Below are 19,613 nucleotides of genomic sequence, written 5' to 3' on the forward strand. Positions count from 1 at the left end.
TAAAATACAAATGTAGAAAAAATGTACCAAATTGATAAAAAAAACTGTGAGCTGATAAAAAATACAGAAAGCTGATCTTCGTATCACTATTATAAAAATATTTACACTAATATTTAAAAATTATGCATAAACAACGAATAATTGTTTCTAAAGAAATATAATCCTACTTAATTATTATATTTTTGTTCTACCAAATTGCATAAAAATATTATCAATAAAATTAAAAAGTAATTACAGTCAAAAATGCTTTTATATACTCAAAATTTCCTGTTATAATTTTTTGATCGAATTATTTGAGCAATTGCTTTTTTTAATAAAAACTCACAACCTGTTGAAACTATTTTTTTTTATAACAATGTTCAAAAAGGATTTTCCAAGAATGACGGTTTCTGTCCAAACCCTAATTTAAATATTATCTGCGCAATTTTATAGACCTATTTATGGATATAAAATGGGTTAAAAGAGACAATGAATTTCAATTATAATTACATCAAGCCAAATTACTTAGAACATAAATAAGTTAAGCTAAAAGTTTTCATTTTCATCCCAAACTTTGATAATATGGTTATTAAATGAAAATAAGTAGGTAATAATGAAATATATAATTATAAAATAGGCTAATACGTTAAAGTTAAAGGTACATTTTTTATTATTTATACTTATAGATTTAGATATAAATTATCAGTCGGCATTGTGTAAAATGTGTTGGATGAGGATTTCTTAGAACATTGTCTTTTCCGGAATATTGATAATTTTTTAGAATTGTCAACCTCAAATTTTTTCATCTGAATTTTGCTTTCATGATTTTTCAAAAATATTCGATATTTTAGCATAGAAGCAGAAGTTTGGAAGTGAAAATACTTTTAAAAAAATGTTTCTAAAAAAGAGGAAGAAAGGTATAAAATGGTAATGGTAATAATAAACAAGGGATGGCAAGAGAATCATTAATATGTAGTGCTCTCATACCATGGACCTGCCTACGGGCAGACTACTATTATTTTTACTAACTTACCGTAGGGTAAGTTATAGTAATCGCAAAAAAATCGAAAATTAAAATGTTTTATATATTTTTTCGTTTCAGAGGTTTCTAATTATTTTGGAATACCTTAGAAAAAATCGATGCATGTGTGCATGTGTGTGGGTGTGCGGATACAAATTTTCGTTGACGATTTCGGGAACACGAGACAACCGATTAGAATAATTAAAAAAAAATCATTCGATTAGTATTGATAAGGAGACGTGCTGATCTTTTAAAATTTTCATTTTTGGTGCGGAAACTTCCAGCAATTTGCCTTAAGACGCGATGCTACGCACCACGATTTTTGATTACATCATTTGCAACAATATGCAAATACTCTAAGAGTTTTTACCAATTCTTTTAGTACTATGTATTCAATAATATTTCTTCAAAATCAGAACCATATTCATGCTATGGCATGATATATTTATATATATATATATATATATATATATATAACATAAACAAAGTAAAACAGGCAGAGTAGCTGACATGACTACGACCGATTAACTTCGTTCAAAATGCAAGTGTTGGTGTTCTATGCTATGCAAACAATATTCAAACGTTCCGTCGTTCTTGGAACTCTTGCGTGTTTTGATAAAACATTTTCATCTAATATTCACTTCGGAAGATAGTAAGGAAGTTGGAAAATTTACTAATGTATGGTGGTAATGATTTGTACTCACAAAATATTACAAGCAGTAGGTGGTTTAGTGAAATACCAATAATATTTATAAAATATGCAATTTTACTTGAAAAAATTTTTGCAGTCACTAATTATTGGGGATTTTCAATAACAGTGATTATTTCGAATTTTAAAAAAAAAAATTGTTCGGCAATATATATAAAAAATAGAAAGACAAAGCCAGGGAAATGGAAATATCCACATATTTGACTGAATTGGTCGTCACACATTATTGTACATATATTAAATCATTTAACTTATTTTTACTTTATATCAGTGATTCCCAAACATGGACCGTCAGGGTTCATGTGGACCCCACGACAATTTTCAGTCCACGTTGAGGACAAAAAAAAATGCGAGGTCCACACAATGAAAACGGGGCTTTACGATACTGGATCTGGACACAACATGTTATTTACTTATATTTTACTAGTCATATAAAATTTATAAAAAGATCAAAAAAAAGTACATTTTTACAATATTATATATAATTTATAATACAATATTATTTACAATATATACCCAGAAATACCATAAAAGTCTCCAAAAGAACAAAAATCTCGCCAAGCTTAAATCTTTCACTGCCAACATAAGCCAACATATGGTGTTTTTAAGTTGATACAAATTTTTGATCATAATTCGAATGTCCACTATAATGTATTTTAGAACATTTAATGTTCTATTTGTAAAAATTTGTATCAACTTAAAAACACCTTATGTTGGCTTATGTTGGCAGTGAAAGATTTAAGCTTGGCAAGATTTTTGCTCTTTTGGAAACTTTTATGGTATTTCTAGATACTAAAAATAGAAGTTTAAAAAAAAAAACCATTTGATAATTGTAAAACGCACATGGTAAAATTCAGTAGACAGGAGATTTAGCAATATTACCGATCTCTTATCAATCAAAAAGATGTAGTCTGAACATCATTAGCCGGGAGATGAAAAATTTGCCTTACAAAATCCATCGTTAAATGTTGGTAATTAAACATTTACTTATTGCTAAGTTCATTTTGTCGTTTTGAATTCAATGTATAAACTTAACGCGTACTTTAAAATTTAATGTTTAAATGTTCAATGATAAAAAACTTATAAACAAAAATGATATCGGGTAAATAGGTTCATGGCTAAGCCTAAGGGACACAAAGAAGTTTAGAAATTTATTCTTTATATCAAATCAAATAAAATATCACAGTATTAAATAAATAACGCCAGACTGCATTAAATATCAAATGTTCTCATATGAAAGTAATGAGCAGCAATTGAATAATCTTATTGCAAAAATGTGATTATGGTCTATAAACCATTGATCAAAATACCATAGAATTTTTAGTTATAACTTTGGAAGCACCATCCAAACGAACTAATTGCAAGTTTTTACAACACCACACTTAATACAAGATTAAAAAGAATACAATTAATAGATCTAACACATTAATTAATAATAAGTTGTCCTACCATATTATATGGTCAAAATATGGTATGTGTATATATGTGTATATATATGTGTTCTACCATATTATTCAAAATATGGTATGTGTATATATGTGTACATGTAGTCTGTGTAATGTACTTTGTATAATTATAATTGTATGTATATTTGAGTTTCTTTTTTTCTTTATTATACCAAAATTAAAATATAATTTTGTACACTAATAAAAGGTAAACCACTGGGTTTTCGTTTTAAAATTTAATATGTTATTTGTCAAACTAATTACTCAATGTCTTTCTATTTAGACAGATTGTAATTTATAAGAAAAATAAAAAAAAACTTTGGAAGCAGTTTCAAAGATCTAGCTATCCCAACATAAATATAAGTATTTCGTATATCGAAGAAAAATACTACAGGTGATTATGAAATAGTCACTCCTACACATTTATACAACATAACATTTAATATGGCTAGGAGTGTCAAAACCACAATACAACTTAAACAATTAATTCTGATGTCAGTAATTAAGAATTAGTAACTTATGCGACTTCGAGAATGGAACAAAGCCAAAGCAACTCTGTCGATCGCCTATCAAATGGAAGACAATTGATGGATTGTGGAGAATCCATGGTCACACGATAGTGGCAGTACGAAGCCGGCCAGTGTTTCAAGATCTCTCGCACGGCGATGAGAGGACAATGAATCCTGCGAAGGCCGGCGAGACACCTTCCGTTGAGGCAAGATGGCCGACGATATAAAGTTGAATCAAGAAACCAGATAAGTACCTGTAGTAGTCGAGTCATTTGGTGCAAAAAAAAGGCTGTTGCCGGTACAGTACTCCGGGAATTCTGAAAATTGGTAATCTTATAGATTTTGAGGTGCTCTTTACGAAAATCAACTTTGCCACCTCAAATTTGAACGGCAAGTTGCCGCCATATTGGAAAAATGGCGTCAAATAACAGCTTTTTTAAAATATTTCCTTTCTGGCTGATTCTACGATACAAGTATATATGTACGAATTAAACTAGATAAAATTTCCTACAATTCTTTAGAAAACCGCTTTTTTTGTAAAATTGAGAGTACGGCCGCCTTAAATTCTTTGCTGCTCTCGCCGTAGTATCAAATCTCTCCATATATGACAGCACTTTGAACTTGACCACATTCTCTCTGATAAATAAATATTTTAATATTAAATTAAGCGAATAAGATCTAGAAATACAATAATTCAATATTTTTCTGTTTTTTTGCTGATTTTTTAACACTTCTATGGCAAAGTAGCTATAAGTAAGTAGCTTGAAGTGTTAAAAAATCAGCAAAAAAACAGAAAAATATTTGAATTATTTTATTTCTAGATCTTATTCGCTTAATTTAATATTGAAAATATTTATTTATTAGAAAGAATGTGGTCAAGTTCAAAGTGCTGTCATATATGGAGAGATTTGATACTACGGCGAGAGCAGCAAAGACTTTGAGGCAGCCGTACTCTCAAACTATCAATTTTACAAAAAAACGTTTTTTTTTAAAGAATTGTAGGAAATTTTATCTAGTTTAATTCGTACATAGATACTTTTATCGTAGAATGAGCCAAAAAGAAGATATTTTAAAAAAGCTGTTTTTTGACGCTATTTTTCCAATATGGCGGCAACTTGCCGTTCAAATTTGAGGTGGCAAAGTTGATTTTCGTAAAGAGCACCTCGAAATCTATAAGATTACCAACTTTCATAATTCCCGGAGTACTGTACCGGCAAAACGACCAAATGACTGGACTACTGTTGCATCGACACTAATCCCTACTAATATTATATATAAAACGTACCATGTCTGGTCCCATATCACTGGTAAAGAAAAAATCTTCCAAGGGTTTCATTAATGTAACTATTTATTGGACACTTGATTTATATTTGTATAGGTAACTAAAACAATTTGCACACACTGACACTTAGATTTTTTTAACTATAGCTACAATTTTATATCTATTTACAAAGTAACACGCTATGGGGTTCGTCTCTAACCATAAACACAGATGTTTTTACACCGCGTCAACTTTATATACACAAAACTACGCTAGCACATAACAAACACTATAAACACTTTAAAATTTACATTATAATATTAATTTCTACGCTGTCGCACGTCGTCAATAATTTTTTTTACTACTATCGAGTTTTTGAATTAATACTGTTTTGCGGATCCGTTTATAAACATAATATACAAACGCCTCGAAGAGACGCTAAAAGCACACTGAACTGACGTGCCGGCTTGATGTTACCGTCCGAGACGTGCTTCTATGCTAGAGGCGGATTTTCCAAACAGAGACCGGTAGAACGAGCGTGCGAGGGAGAAAAGGGAGCTAAAAGACCGTGGAAGGAAAAAGGACGCAGTCATACAACACAGAATCGTACGCATGCTTGAAGAACAGACTCACGTCGACCGAATGTGCGAGAAGTGGCCGAGCGATTCGCCGAGAGGGACGATACGCTCGGGAGGGCCTGAGGAATACATTGGCAGATGTAGATGTCACGAACGGCACGTGTGAATGTGTACGTGTGCGTGCATGTCTTAAAAATCCGATGTTGTGTTGTTATTAGACGCGAAAAAGGTGGGTAATTAATACGAACAGTGTTCATCTGGATTTACAATTGTTTTCCTATCACGGAAAAAACGTAGTTTCAGTATCAATATTATGTTCATTAGGACAATAATCTTGTCTACAATATTAATATTAATTACAATATTAATAAACTAGAAATTAGTCTTAACTAGTTGTACTTGTAAGTACCATTTTGCCTTAAGGCAAATTGCATCAACTTCCCGATACTTAAGCAGAATCAATAAGAGTTGAGATTCAGGTATTATCAGGGCCGGATTTAGAAATTTGGCGCCCCGGGGCACTGACAAAAATGCCGCCCCCCATCCCTGAAATTTTACGAACTTTCGAACTTTTTTTAAAGCAATCGCGCTGCTTCAGCTTCGTAGAAACACAATATAGAAGCGCGTACGCGCCGCGTCGCGGTCTAACGGATAAACAATGTTACAGAACGCATATAAATGTAAACAAAATTCATACTTATTATCATAATATCGTTAAAATATCCGTTAATGTGCATATGTCTTATGAACACTTTTGTCCGCCTAATGCTTCTTTTTCAATTTTTTTTATTGGATACCCGAAACCGCTAAACCTGTCCACCACAAATTTAAGCAGTTATTTATTCTGTAAATTTTTTTGAATGATATTGGACGCTTTTTTTCTCAAAAACTGAATTATCATTTTTGGCATTTTCGCTCGTATCTTCAAAACAGTTGGACCTGCCTTAGCCAATAACTAATCAGTACGTCTCCTTATCAATAGGAATTGATAGGAGATTGAATGATTAAATCGGTTGATCCGTGTTCTCGAAATCGACTTGAATAATTAAAAAATATTAGATTTGTATTGATGAGGAGACATGCTGATTAGCTTTTGGTACAGGCAATTACAAAAAATGGTAATTGAGTTTTGATATTTCTTCTCTGAAACAGCTACGCAGCGCGATTGCTTTGCAAAAAGTTCATAATTTTCGAAAAATTTCGAAATACAAAAAATGTGTTTTAAAAGTCTTTTTGTTTCATTTTTCAAAAAATTTTAAAGCTCTTTATAAAATGTAGTTTTCAGTACGGGATGTTTCAGTAATTTGACAAGGCACAATGCCATGAGTCACTAGTTTAAATTTTTTTCGACGCGATAAACTTGTAAGTGCACAAATTCGTCATTTTAAGAGGGCTCCAGAACAGAAGAACATATTTTTCTTAAACTTTCAGCTTGTTTACGGATCTTTATATTAGCCAAATTGCCAAATTTGATGACTTATTAACCAATTTGATAACTTATTAACCAATTTGATAACTTATTAACCAATTTGATAATTTATGTATGGAGAGGGAGGCAAGACAAAATAATAAATTTTAGTTATCGGTTATTTCAACCCAAATTTTGCATTGCAATCATATTATGTTTGGTTAATTATATTTCTTGAAATAAAAAATGTTGTTAAAAATAGTTGATCATATTGTACAGAATTTTTTTCTCACTATCCAAATTTTGCCGCCCTCCAAAATTTGCCGCCCTGGGCAGTAGCCCCGATTGCCCCTACTGTAAATCCAGCACTGGGTATTATCTCGAAATTTTCCTAAAAATTAATTAATGATTTCCAAATAATATTTCTCAAACATACAATATTTGTAATTCTATAAATTCAAATAATTTATTTAACACGTTTCATTTCATTCATTTCGAGTTCTAAAAAATTTTTTATAAGTGGAAGTCAACTGTGATCAGTAGCTGCCAACGAAACGAATCGCTTAAGCAAAATTCTATCCTAGATAAATTTTTAAAATTCAGTCGCTTATCGTATATTTTAGTATGTTATTTTAAAGTACGAATTCTATCCTCACACAAAGTTTCATCAAAATTGACAAATAATTTATCTTCACATGAAGAAACAGCCTGGCCGACCTAACCAATATTTTTTTAACAGTTCTTGAATTCATTTTAAATTTTTGAACGAGCCATTTCTGAGAAAATGTCGAAAAGTCAAAAATCGGCTCACACACATACTTTTTCCAAATTTGTTCTCATCAGACTCAGAATAACTTGAAACGCCGAGAAAACATAAAATTAGCAAAAACAAACTCCTCCTTCGGAAAGTTAAAAATGTTTGTATATTCGCGTTTGCGAAAATAGGCACGAGATTGATAGTTTTTACTTGCGGTTGCCCACAAAACTAGTGGTGTGTATGGCATTGTGCCTTAAGGCAAATTCCTGGAACTTCCCGTACCGTTACGAAATGTTCGAGCAATATTAAATGCTTTCAAATAGATTATTATAAATATTGTAACACTGAATTGCATAGTTGAAATTATTTGTTTAAAGTATATTAGAACTTTAGTCAGAATTAAAATTAAAATCTGAATTATTTTTGATGTACAAAAAAAAATTTGAAACAAAAAATTGAAACAAACATTTTTTTTCCAAGAGCAATTATTTTATTAAAAAAGCAGAAAGCTCTTTGATTCATTCACATAAGACGCTTAGTTCTCTCAAAAACTGCCATTTTTTGCACATTTAGCTCTGTATCTCCGAAACCGCTGGACCTGCCTTTGCCAAAAACTAATCACCTCTTCTCCATATAATTACAAATCGAATGTTTTTTTAGATCATTCAAATCGGATATTTCTGTCAATAGGAATCGAATGTTTTTTGAACCATTCAAATCGGTTGATCCGGAGCGCCAGAAAACGTGGCCGAAAATGTGTATCCATACATACATACACACACACATCCATTTTTTCTGAGGTATGCCAAAATGTTCAGAAACCTTCAAAACGTCGAGAAATGCAAAAATTTTCAATTTCGATTTTTGGACGATTACAATAACTTACCCTACGGGAAGTTAAAAATCGCTGACGACATATCTAGACTTAGAGAAGGATGCGGTTTTATATCCAATTTAAATAATTATTAATGCAAATATGACCAACATTGACACAAACAGACTACAAATTTTCTATTGCATTGACTGATATCTCCAATATACTCCGATGGATTTATTACCACTAATTTGACATAAACCTAATTTGAAACAAAAAGAATAAATAATTTTCTGATTGAAAAAAAAATGCACAAAAATTGAAGGAATGCAATAAACTTTATTACAATTTCTTGAACTATGTCAATGAACTGCAATTTATTTATAGCGACAAATGCAGTATAATAACTCACTTTATGTGTTATTAAAAACATCTCAGTAATAAATTGTAAATCAAATAAATGAAAATAGTTCAATAGTGAGACGCATTTTATCAGAATGTCAAACCTAATACAACATAAAATAGTAAACAATATTTTAATAAATAATAAAAAACAAATATTAGCTATGAGCCAAGAAACAACGTAAGAATAATCGTATCATCTACAAGAGATATGTTACATATTGAAAGATCCTTGAGTATTCTGGGGTGGAAACATTGTATTGAACATAATCGGCAGACTAAACAATTAAATCGCATTTACAATACTAAAAATAACCACAATAGATCCTGTGCACAAACATCTAAAAACCGATTTCATTTATATAGATAAGCCATGTATATGAGAACAACAATGAATAAAATAAATTCCTTTGTTTGTACGAACTTCATGAATTTCCTGAATTGTATGTTATTGTCGTTTGGTTCAACAAAGAGTAAAGCGAAAGAGAAATTACAATTTCAAATTTCAGTCACTGAATATGAGAAGACGATCTACAATAGCTCAGAATTCGAGCATGTCAGGGGACAAAAGGTAATAGTTGTTGGTCTGAATTATTTCATTTTCATTTGGCATATTGCTAAAACAAAATTGGTCATTGATAATCAAATTTTTTACTAAAAAAATTAAAATGCATTTTCTCTAATTCAAAATGCATATGCAAATGCAAAACTGCCCGAAGTAGGTTTGTTTCCAATTTCCTGATGCAAAAAATCTGATTTGCTAATTTTATGTTTTCTTATCGTTTTAAGTCATTCTAAATCTAATGAGACCAAATTTGGAAATATTATGTGTGTGAGCCGATTTTTAACCTTTTGTCGACGTTTTCTCAGAAATGGATCCAAAACTAACTCGACGAGGACTAGCAATTGTCAGTTTTGCGCGAAGATCTGCAAAGCCGTTTCTTTGTAAATAGCAAAATGTAAAATTTTTAGTCCACGTTTTAGCCCATCATCTTAATCCAATTTTAAAAATTAAAAAAACTGAAGGATATCAATTGGGAATCGTGTCAATTTGGTAAAAATCTGCTGTAATTAAATGTTATTTTTTATGATCATTCTGTTAAAACTTTGCTTGACGATAGCTTATATAGTCTGAAATAACATACTAAAATATCAAAGGCCTACGATAAGAGGTTGAATTATAAAAATTCATCAAAGATTGGAATTAGCCCTCGCGCCTAAGCGATTCTAATCAGAATCCATGCATTTCGTGCACATGTAGTTTCCGTGCTACTGATTATAGTTGACGTCGACACATTAAAATAATACATTTTTAGAGTCCGAAACAAATAAAATGAGATGTGTTAAAAATTAATTCTATTTATTTACAGATATTATGTTTGAAAGACATCCAATGGAAATCGCATTGATTAACTTTTAGTAAAATCAACAATTTTATTTTCCAGAAATCTCAATTCTTATTGATTAAGTTGATTTATGTAAAAGTATCAGAAAGTTAATGCAATTTGCCTTTACCAATAGTTAATTTTTACAAAGCTATAATGTTTTTAGAGAACTACCCATTGGTAAGTTTTCTAATTTATGAAATTGTGTATGTATTAAGTTTGATGTTCAATTCAGGATAGTGGGGTGGAGGAAAAATTTTACACTTTCCTGCTAATTATAAAGAAACGGCTCGGCCGGTCGTCGCTTAAAACGCTAGTTCTTGTCGAGCTACATCGAATGGCTTTTAAATTTTTGAAGTATAGGTTGATTCATTTTTTGGAAAACGTCGATGTAAGATCACAATCGTTGAGAAAACATAAAATTAGCAAATCGGATTTTCTGGTGAAAACACAAACTTCTCTTTCGGGACATTAAAAATTGTAAGAAAGAAAAAAAAATTTTTACTTGATTATAAAAAGGATATGCTAGGTAAATGTGCTATCTGATCACATTTTTCAAATGTTTATTATTTATACTCAAGAATATTCTTCCACCATGATTGAAATTTTGGTCTTCCACCGTTGGCATCGGAAGCGTTTAAGATATGCGCCATCTTCGTACTGCACCGATATCTCTCTCAGAAAATTGAAAAATCCTTTTCCGCTCGAGAGACGAACCTTGTCCGTAGTTTTTCCATTTGGCTTTTGCAAGATTGAAATCGATACCGGCTCGAATGAAAATACTTTGAAAGGAATTCTAAAACGAATCTAGCAAGATGTAAGAAGTGATACAGTAGGAAATATTGCGGGTTGATGTGTCAACACGGTCCCGGCTTTGAACCGCTATTTGAAAAAAACAGCTTAGCAAATTGGAACAAGCTAAGGGATAGGATCTTTTCTAACACATAGTATATTGTTTTACCTTTGCAGAATTTTGTAATTCGATAATATATAATGTAGATGAAATATATTTTGCATGTAAAACTATATATTGATTAGTTATAATTTGAGGATATGGAGTGATCGACCTTAGGTAGTTCTTTAAAAACATTATAGCTTTGTAAAGTCTCAGAATAATTACTGAATGTCTTTTAATTATAAGACAGATTGTGATTTAAATGAATAAAAAAAAATCCTGAATCAAAATAAAAAGTTCAAAAACGGATACTGATTTTTAGTAAAGATCTGCTGAACTGTTTCTTGGTAACTAAATGAAGAAAATTTTGACTATTTTAATGAAACTATGTATAACGATATATTTGGTAGTCATAAATGACATATTAAATTATTATATGCCATCGACAAGTGGTTGAATTTTAAAAGTTCAGAATTTCGCGAGAATCTAATCAGAATCTATGCCGAAGCATATGTACGTCCGATAGTGTTACATAGCTAGCTACTGATTACAGTTGACGACCACACTTGAATAGAATAATTTTTTAAAACAAGAAATGAATGAAATAAAATTTATATAATTACAGATACTACAGGTATGTCTAGTAAGCATAAATTGGAAATCGTATTGATTATTTTTTAGCAAAAATTAAAATTTAATTTTTGAAATGAGCAGTAGAACATTCTACCTAAATACCTAAATCTCAATTATTATTGATTAAGTTGATTATGCATAGGTATCGAAAAGTTCATGCAATTTTCCTTAAGGCGAAATGCCACTTACAACTAGTTCAAGCACATATCGTGAAGTAGTTTACTGATTGGGTTACGTCGCTGCACTGTAATTATAAAAGATATAAAAATCATAGTAGTGATCATCCAATAACAAAAAAATAATATAATTTTATATTTCCATCCATTCCACTTTAGGTTATATATCTCAAAAAATGAAAATTGCCTCTCGTGGGTATAATCGCATATATGTAATAAAAAATGTCAGCAATACTTCGTGTATAGTTAATTAGTCATAATTGAATTGGGCAACTACTGGGTTGCCATTCATTCAAAAATCCATATAATAAAGTCAGAACAATTACTGAATATGTCCTAAGCGTGACAGATTGTAATTAAAAATGTTAAAAAAAATCATCTAAGTCATAAATTTAATTTACAATTTTTAATTTTGCAACAATGTTTTTTATAAAATTTTACATTGACAATCATAACAATATGATTATCACTGAAATTTTAGAGATCATTCAAGAAGATGTATGTGAATACGAGTATGCCACAGAGAAGTACATGATAGCCGGGGATTGATCGCCTGAACAGCATGAAGGTGTTGCAATATAAAAATATTACCTGCCGGAAAACTCGACGGAAAGGAATTGCGAAATAGTTACGCGAGGGCAAGAGAAAAAATAAATAAAAGCGACCAGCAGCCGTACATCCATCGCTAAGAAAGCGTACACGTCGTGGATTTTTTATTCGGTTCACTGAGTATTGTGCATACAAACGCTGCCAAGGTGTAAATTGCGAAAGATGGAGACATTATCTAACTCTAACCCTGTTATTTGCTCAGAAGGAAGAAAACGTTGATTATTTAAACACATTTATCGTAAAATATTTTGATATTAAAAGCTGAAATGATCGTTTTGCAAAAGTCGACATGTCATGACAATAATTTTTTTTATAATCCATGGATTGGAAAATCCATATTCTCAAAAAACAAGAACAGTTGGAACACCTCCGTAGAACTCTCTACTGGCTGCTACGAAGACGATCTGAACTCTCCACTTCAAACAAATTTCTCATATACAAGGTTATCTTTAAGCCAGTTTGGACATATGGCCTCCAACTATGGGGTATAGCTAAAGGAAGCAACATCCAAATCATTCAAAGATTTCAAAATAAAATCCTACGTGAGGCTCTCTCTGCACCGAAATACATGCCTACATGGCTAATACACCAAGACGCAAACGTCAACACTGTAAATGAAAAGATAGACAAAATAGCACAAAATTATAAAATAAAAATAAGCAGTCACCCCAACGTCCTAGCAAACGAACAGTACAATACCACATATAATCACAGATTAAAAAGACAATCTTTACTCGAATTAACAGAATAAGTAAAGTTAGTTTATGTAGGAATTATTTATATGTATATGTATTTATAGTCATATATTATTTATGCATGTTTAGACTTACAATAGGTTTTAGTATCTATATTTATAAATAATTTTCCACAATTATTACATATCATAACTAAAAGGTTTACTACTGGGTATCCTTTTAAGCATCCATTTTTACTACCAACAATCTAATTACTGAATGTCTCTTGGAGACAGATTGTAATTTATATGGAAATAAAAAAATTCAGTCAAGTCAGGGACACCAACGTGGATATTCGTTTATTAAAAATAGACTTTGCAGAAATGTGTACATTTATACAATTATATTAAAAATCCGATCGTTTTACAAGTTACAAAATGTCATGACTATATATTGTTTTTATATCAAGGCTGACTCGAATTGCCACATTACTCCCCTTTACGTCTTTAGGTCAAGAGAATAGCAGATTTTGGATGCAGAAAAAAAGGAAATATTCGCATTTCAGTCATATAGGGGCTACCAGTATGGAAATCTATTTAAAATAGATCTTATAGAAATTATATTAAAAATCCCATCTACTAATTGCAAAATGCCATGACTATATATTGTTTTCATATAAGTGCTTTTGGTTCGTTTTCTAAACACTAATTTTAAGTTAAACTCGATTTCAATGAAAGCAGAATGATAGAACGTTTATTTATAGTAGTTTGTTTTCCTACATATCTTTCCTTATATCCATTAGGCTTATATTTGTCAAGATGAAGTAGTATGAAAGCCAAATTTTCTTTATATACGAACTGACAATATATTTGTCAAGAACGAGTCTTTTCAGGCGAAAGGACCAAAAAATACGAAGGAGAAAAAAAATCAGTCAATCGATGAAATTATTGTACTTGCTCCACAAAGTTTGAGAATATATAGATGGCTAATAGTTTCGATATTTATTTGCTGTAATTGGTTCTTGGACTCAAAATGCTATTTTTAGAGAATTAGACTAAACTTGATTAATGAAAATTGAGTGATTATTTTCTTACTACATTTTTCACTGTATCCTTAAGCTTATATTTGTCAAGATGAAGTAGTATGAGAGCCATTTTTTCTATTTACAAACTGACTATTTAATTGTTAAGAAACCAGCAAAAGTAAGGGACAAAACTCACGAAGGAGAAAAGGATTGAGTCCATGTACTTTGCTCCGCAAAGTTTGATCGAATATGATTGCCTGATGCTTGATATTTTTTGCTATTAAAGTAGAGTCGCCCATTAAAGTTCGTTTCCTTATAATTTTGTTCTCAATACGCATATAAAATTATTAAACAAATTGAGAAAGTTTTTCGCTGATTGATCTTAACCAATTGTTCATTGAATCAGACCAGCATGACGGTTTTGTTGTGCAACTTGTTCTCGTTACGGGTGCCCAACGCACAATAAAACCTTTGCTCACATAATGAAAGATTAATCATGTTTTGCAGAGAAAAGATTATTATTGAAAGAATAACTTCTTTATACACAAAAACTCACTCAAGAGAACATCTATATTAAATATATGTATGGTACATATGAACGCCATACTCTCCTCTTTGATTTGATATTTTATAAAATTCCAAGAACACAAAACCGTTTAAAATTATCTATTGTAATTTAATCTTTATCTATAATTTTTAATAAACAATGATATTAATAATCAAGAATTATGATCTTGAATATCATTCTAGCAAAATAAATTATACTTTTCCCAGAAACACTTGCAAGAAATACGAAATGATACGCATGCTGTTACTCAAATAACAAAAAAGCAAATTGTTTCTTTCGTCAAATGATATTAAGGCTTAATGGCAAAATGAAAGAAAGCAAAAAGTAGAAAATTCAATTAAATTATTGGCGTTAGCTTATGTAAGGCGGCGTTTTATTTCCTATATAAGAGAAAATTAGATTATAAGATAGTATTCGGATATATTCGAATGGAACAAATTCTGGAGGAAGAAAACAGCGGAAGAAAAAATTAACATGTAACCAATGTTATATTTCAATAATACAGTAATAGATCAATTATTGCCAAACAAGATTTAACGTTTATTCGCATTGCTATTAAGGAATCATTCACATTAGAAATGAAAATTCTAATTACAACTCTAAATTTTCTCATTCGTTCCTCGTTGGCATAAAACAGATTCCTTATTACTATTTCATGCTCTCTATCTATAAAGAAACGAATCATTAATATTAAACGTCTTTAGGTCAACACGACCAAGAGAATAGCACATTTTGGATGCAGAAAAAAGGAATTTTCGCATTTACATAAAGTTAAGAGATAATAAGAATTTCTTTGTTACCTCTGAGGAAACCTTGAATTGAAATCAAAATTTATGAAATACTTTTAGTGATGCAATATGCAATATGAGCAGCTGCTGTAGATTTTGGAGTAAAAATCTGAACTTATTTGAAAGAAACATATTCAAGTATTATAAATACTGAACTGACCACACGTTAAACAAATAAAACCTTGATTTACAGCATATGGAAAAAGACAAAAATATAGAAAGCTGTGAATACGCAAATAGAACATACATAAGTAGAAAAACTACCTTAGTCATGGTTAAAATGGCAGTGTGCCCAAGTTTCGACAAAATAAGTAAAGAGATGCAAGCAGAAGGTACAGGAGAATGGAACATCTCTCGTGCATGATAAAACTTCTCATATAAAATTCGCTGCATCGTCGGATGCGGAAACTCTTGATATTCACAGAGATATATCGAAAGTATATTGAAAACTACTAATGACGAAATATAGCCTCAAACTTCTTATTTGCTATTATGGAAGCTTTTAGGGAAAATGAAAAAATCATAAATTCATAACACTTCATAAATGTTCTACTATTTCGACCTAACCCATATGATGACTAAAATCTGTTTTCGTCCTTTCCACAGGCTTTAAAAAAATTTAAAAATCATGTTAGCCGAAGATTATTTCACAAAAGTAAAGAAAATCATCAATAATTAACAATAACCTTGCGGAAGTAGTAATAGAAGGAAATATAGAAATGGTTGTATCTTCCATCCAATGAACCTAATCAATAATAGCTTTCGACAAACACTAATAAAAGAAGCAATCAAAAAAGTTTCGAAGATACTTTCAACACATCCTCTCACAACATTGCGAGTTTCATTAGTAGAGTAATTTTGACTCTTGGTAAAGTCTCATTTAAACGACTTTATTAACTGTATTTAGACGGATTCACCATTTTGTGGTAAAATATGAAGTCAACATTAACAATACAATAACCATTTTTGACAAGATAGGCTTTAAAACGTTAGAATCGTAAAATTTTCACAAATACACATGTGCATGCATTTATATAATAACTTATTTGCATTTATATGCTCCATCTTATCTTATATATATAAAAATATAGTTCGGTATTACGTTAGGTATGCTAAAACTCGAATACGACTGAACCGATTTGGCCGCTTTTAGTCTTGAATGATTTGTGCTAATCCAGAGATTGTGCAAAATTTAAAATTTTTTGTAGAAGCGTAATTTATATGAAACAATGGACGGTGAGTCATACGTCAAATATCAAATGTTTTTGACAGATTATGTTGAATTATATTTAATAGGATGTTTTAGATGAATATTATTTAATTGTAGTAAGTAGTTTTGTTTGTAGTTTTATTTATACACAAAAACGTTATTAAACAGGCCGATAGTGTTATTAGAAACACCAAATATCAACTTTTTTGAAATGTTAATATGAAAATGCACTTTTTGGCGTTAGCACTCTTTTTCGCGCAATCATATTTTTCTTAAACTCGGTGCTCTAAAAGAAATCATTTGTATAATTTTATGCGATTTGTTATTTATAAAACATTTTCTATATTATATAATTATTTTATTTAATTCATTTAAATTAAAAACTTAAACTTCGAATCGATCAAAGGGGACATTTTGTCGAATAACTTATTCCCAGTTATAACAGACAACGATTTAAATAAGAAGATTAGGCAGATTAGACAAATAATAACTTGGGAGTCTGTAAAAATGTCAATAAATTACGATATCTTCGGGAATAAGATATTTTAAAAATTAGTGATAAAGCTCGAATTATATTGAATCACTACTATCAGCATTAGAACCTACTTAGCAGTATAGAATGATAGGGTAGAGCGGGGCTTAAAGGTCCGCGAGTATAAAGGTCCACATAGCATTTTTATGTGCAAGGGTTGCAGTGTGTAAACCATCTATTCATTTTGGTGTTAGTTGCATCTTTCACTACACACTTTCACATTCATAATCAGTTACATAGTTATTTTTTATACCAAAAAAATTCTAAAAAGATTTTCTAGAAATATTTTTTATGGCTGAACAACGTTTGCCGAGCCAGGTAGTACTTAAAATAAATCAGTAATTTTTTCAATTTTCTAGAAATTGTTTACAAATACCTTATATGGTAAAACAACGTTTGCCGGGTCAGCTAGTATATATATATATATATATATATATATATATATAATGAAGCATATAAAACAAATATCAACAATATTTAAACTAATTAAACAATCCACTCACCACATTCCGCGCGAGTCCGGCCATGTACTGCTGCGTTTGTTGCGGCGGAAAAACGTTCAATTGCGGATGCTGTCCTGCTGCGCCCAGGAATACAAGATGTTCCTGCTGTTTAACACCAGCCGCCGAACCATTTAGGTGTTGCGGCTGCTGTTGCGACTGTTGGTCGCCCGTACCGTAAGGAGTCATTACATGATTATTAGCGAGACCGACATGTTGTTGTTGCAGTTGTAAGTGTTGCTGCTGTTGTAGATGTTGCTGTTGCTGTTGCAGCTGTTGTTGCTGGTTAATGTGATTTAAAATCGGCAACGGCGGTGGAGGTGCGGCTGTTTTTAAAGTCATGTTTGCCACAGCATTTGTTAGTTGATGCGGTTGGTACTTCCATTTATCTTGATTCTGTAACAAAAATGTATAACATTACAAATATAATTTAATCTAATATTACATTTCCCAAATACAAATTTAAATGATTTTCTTTACAGCCTTGTGAATTAATTGCGAAAGGACATAAAAACCTATCATTCACTTGCGGCAGATTCAGGCTTTGAAAAAGGTTCAATAAACATAAATAACCCAGCTCTAGGTGAGCAGAAGAAACCACGGTGTGATTAAATTTGAGTCGTTCTCAGCGTCAAAACGACTGCTGGGATCGTAATTAGAAACGCAAATTAATCGAAGTGCCGTTCTTTAGCTTCCCCCTTTTCCACAGCAAAATGACGCAATTCATTTTACAGATTTTCATATTAATTTCACTAATTAATCTGGAAATCTCATTTATAGTTTAGAAGGAAAAAGAAAATCACTCGGTTTACTTGCAACTACAAAAAAGCTTTGACATAGAAAAGAAATATAGTAATACACCATTATATATATATATATATATATATATATATATATATATATATATATAATAAGTCGGGGTTTCCTTCCTGACGAAATAACTCCAGAAAGCACGAACCGACTTCGACAATTTTGAATTCGTTGGAAAGGTCTCGGGCTCCCCAAGGTTTATAGCTAAGAAAATTAGTGGTGCATGGCATCGTGCCTTAATGCAAATTGCTGGAACTTCACGCAACGTAATTAAAAATTCGAGTAATGACAGTGAGAATTATCAGAATTATGCTTGGTCAAGTCAACGAGCAATTCTTGCCGCAAAGAATAATGATGTACACGCACTGAATTTCACCATTTAATCAAAAATTGCTGGCGATTTGGTGACATACCAATGATTTCGACTGGTCTTCTGTTCGACTTCAAACGATTGCAATTTCCAGTTCGCCTTGCGTTCGCAATGACAATTAACAAGTCGCAAGGCCAATCGCTTAGTGTTTGCAGGATAAATTTCAAATAGATTATTTAGAAAATCATTGTTTTTTACGTAGGCAGTTATACGTTGCCTGTTCACGAGTTGGAAAACCACCATCCGCTTTGTTTGTGTTCAGACCAAAAAACAAAAAATGTGGTTTACCATAGAGCACTTCTATGAAACGGATAATTTACGGATTCACTTTCATTTACTTAGAGAAGTTCAACTAAAAAACTTCATTTTTGTAATCGAAATAAATTCATTACTGTTGTGTAATAAAATCAAATTTTTCCCTTTTCGAATATAAAACAAACAAAAAATTCCTTCATCTTTCTCACGAAAACCACCTGGTGGCGAAACGGAGTTCGTCGGGTTTGCTAGTATATATATATATATATATAATAATAATAATAATAAATGGTTGAATTGA

The 19,613-nt window shown here is 31.1% G+C and overlaps 1 protein-coding gene across 1 annotated transcript in view; it reads right to left on the reverse strand.

Moving 5' to 3' along the window:
* The window catches only part of LOC113370227 (maternal protein pumilio-like), a 224,372-nt gene that overhangs the window by 93,716 nt on the left and 111,043 nt on the right, over positions 1–19,613 (reverse strand). Inside the window, exon 3 of the mRNA XM_026610900.1 lies at positions 17,881–18,273. Within this exon, the coding sequence (XP_026466685.1) occupies positions 17,881–18,273 (393 nt within the window). The remainder of the gene's footprint in view (positions 1–17,880; positions 18,274–19,613) is intronic.

The sequence above is a fragment of the Ctenocephalides felis genome, unplaced genomic scaffold (genome assembly GCF_003426905.1).
Source record: "Ctenocephalides felis isolate EL2017-DRISC unplaced genomic scaffold, ASM342690v1 CF-g0.4_SCAFFOLD_01492, whole genome shotgun sequence".
NCBI classification, from domain to species: domain Eukaryota; kingdom Metazoa; phylum Arthropoda; class Insecta; order Siphonaptera; family Pulicidae; genus Ctenocephalides; species Ctenocephalides felis.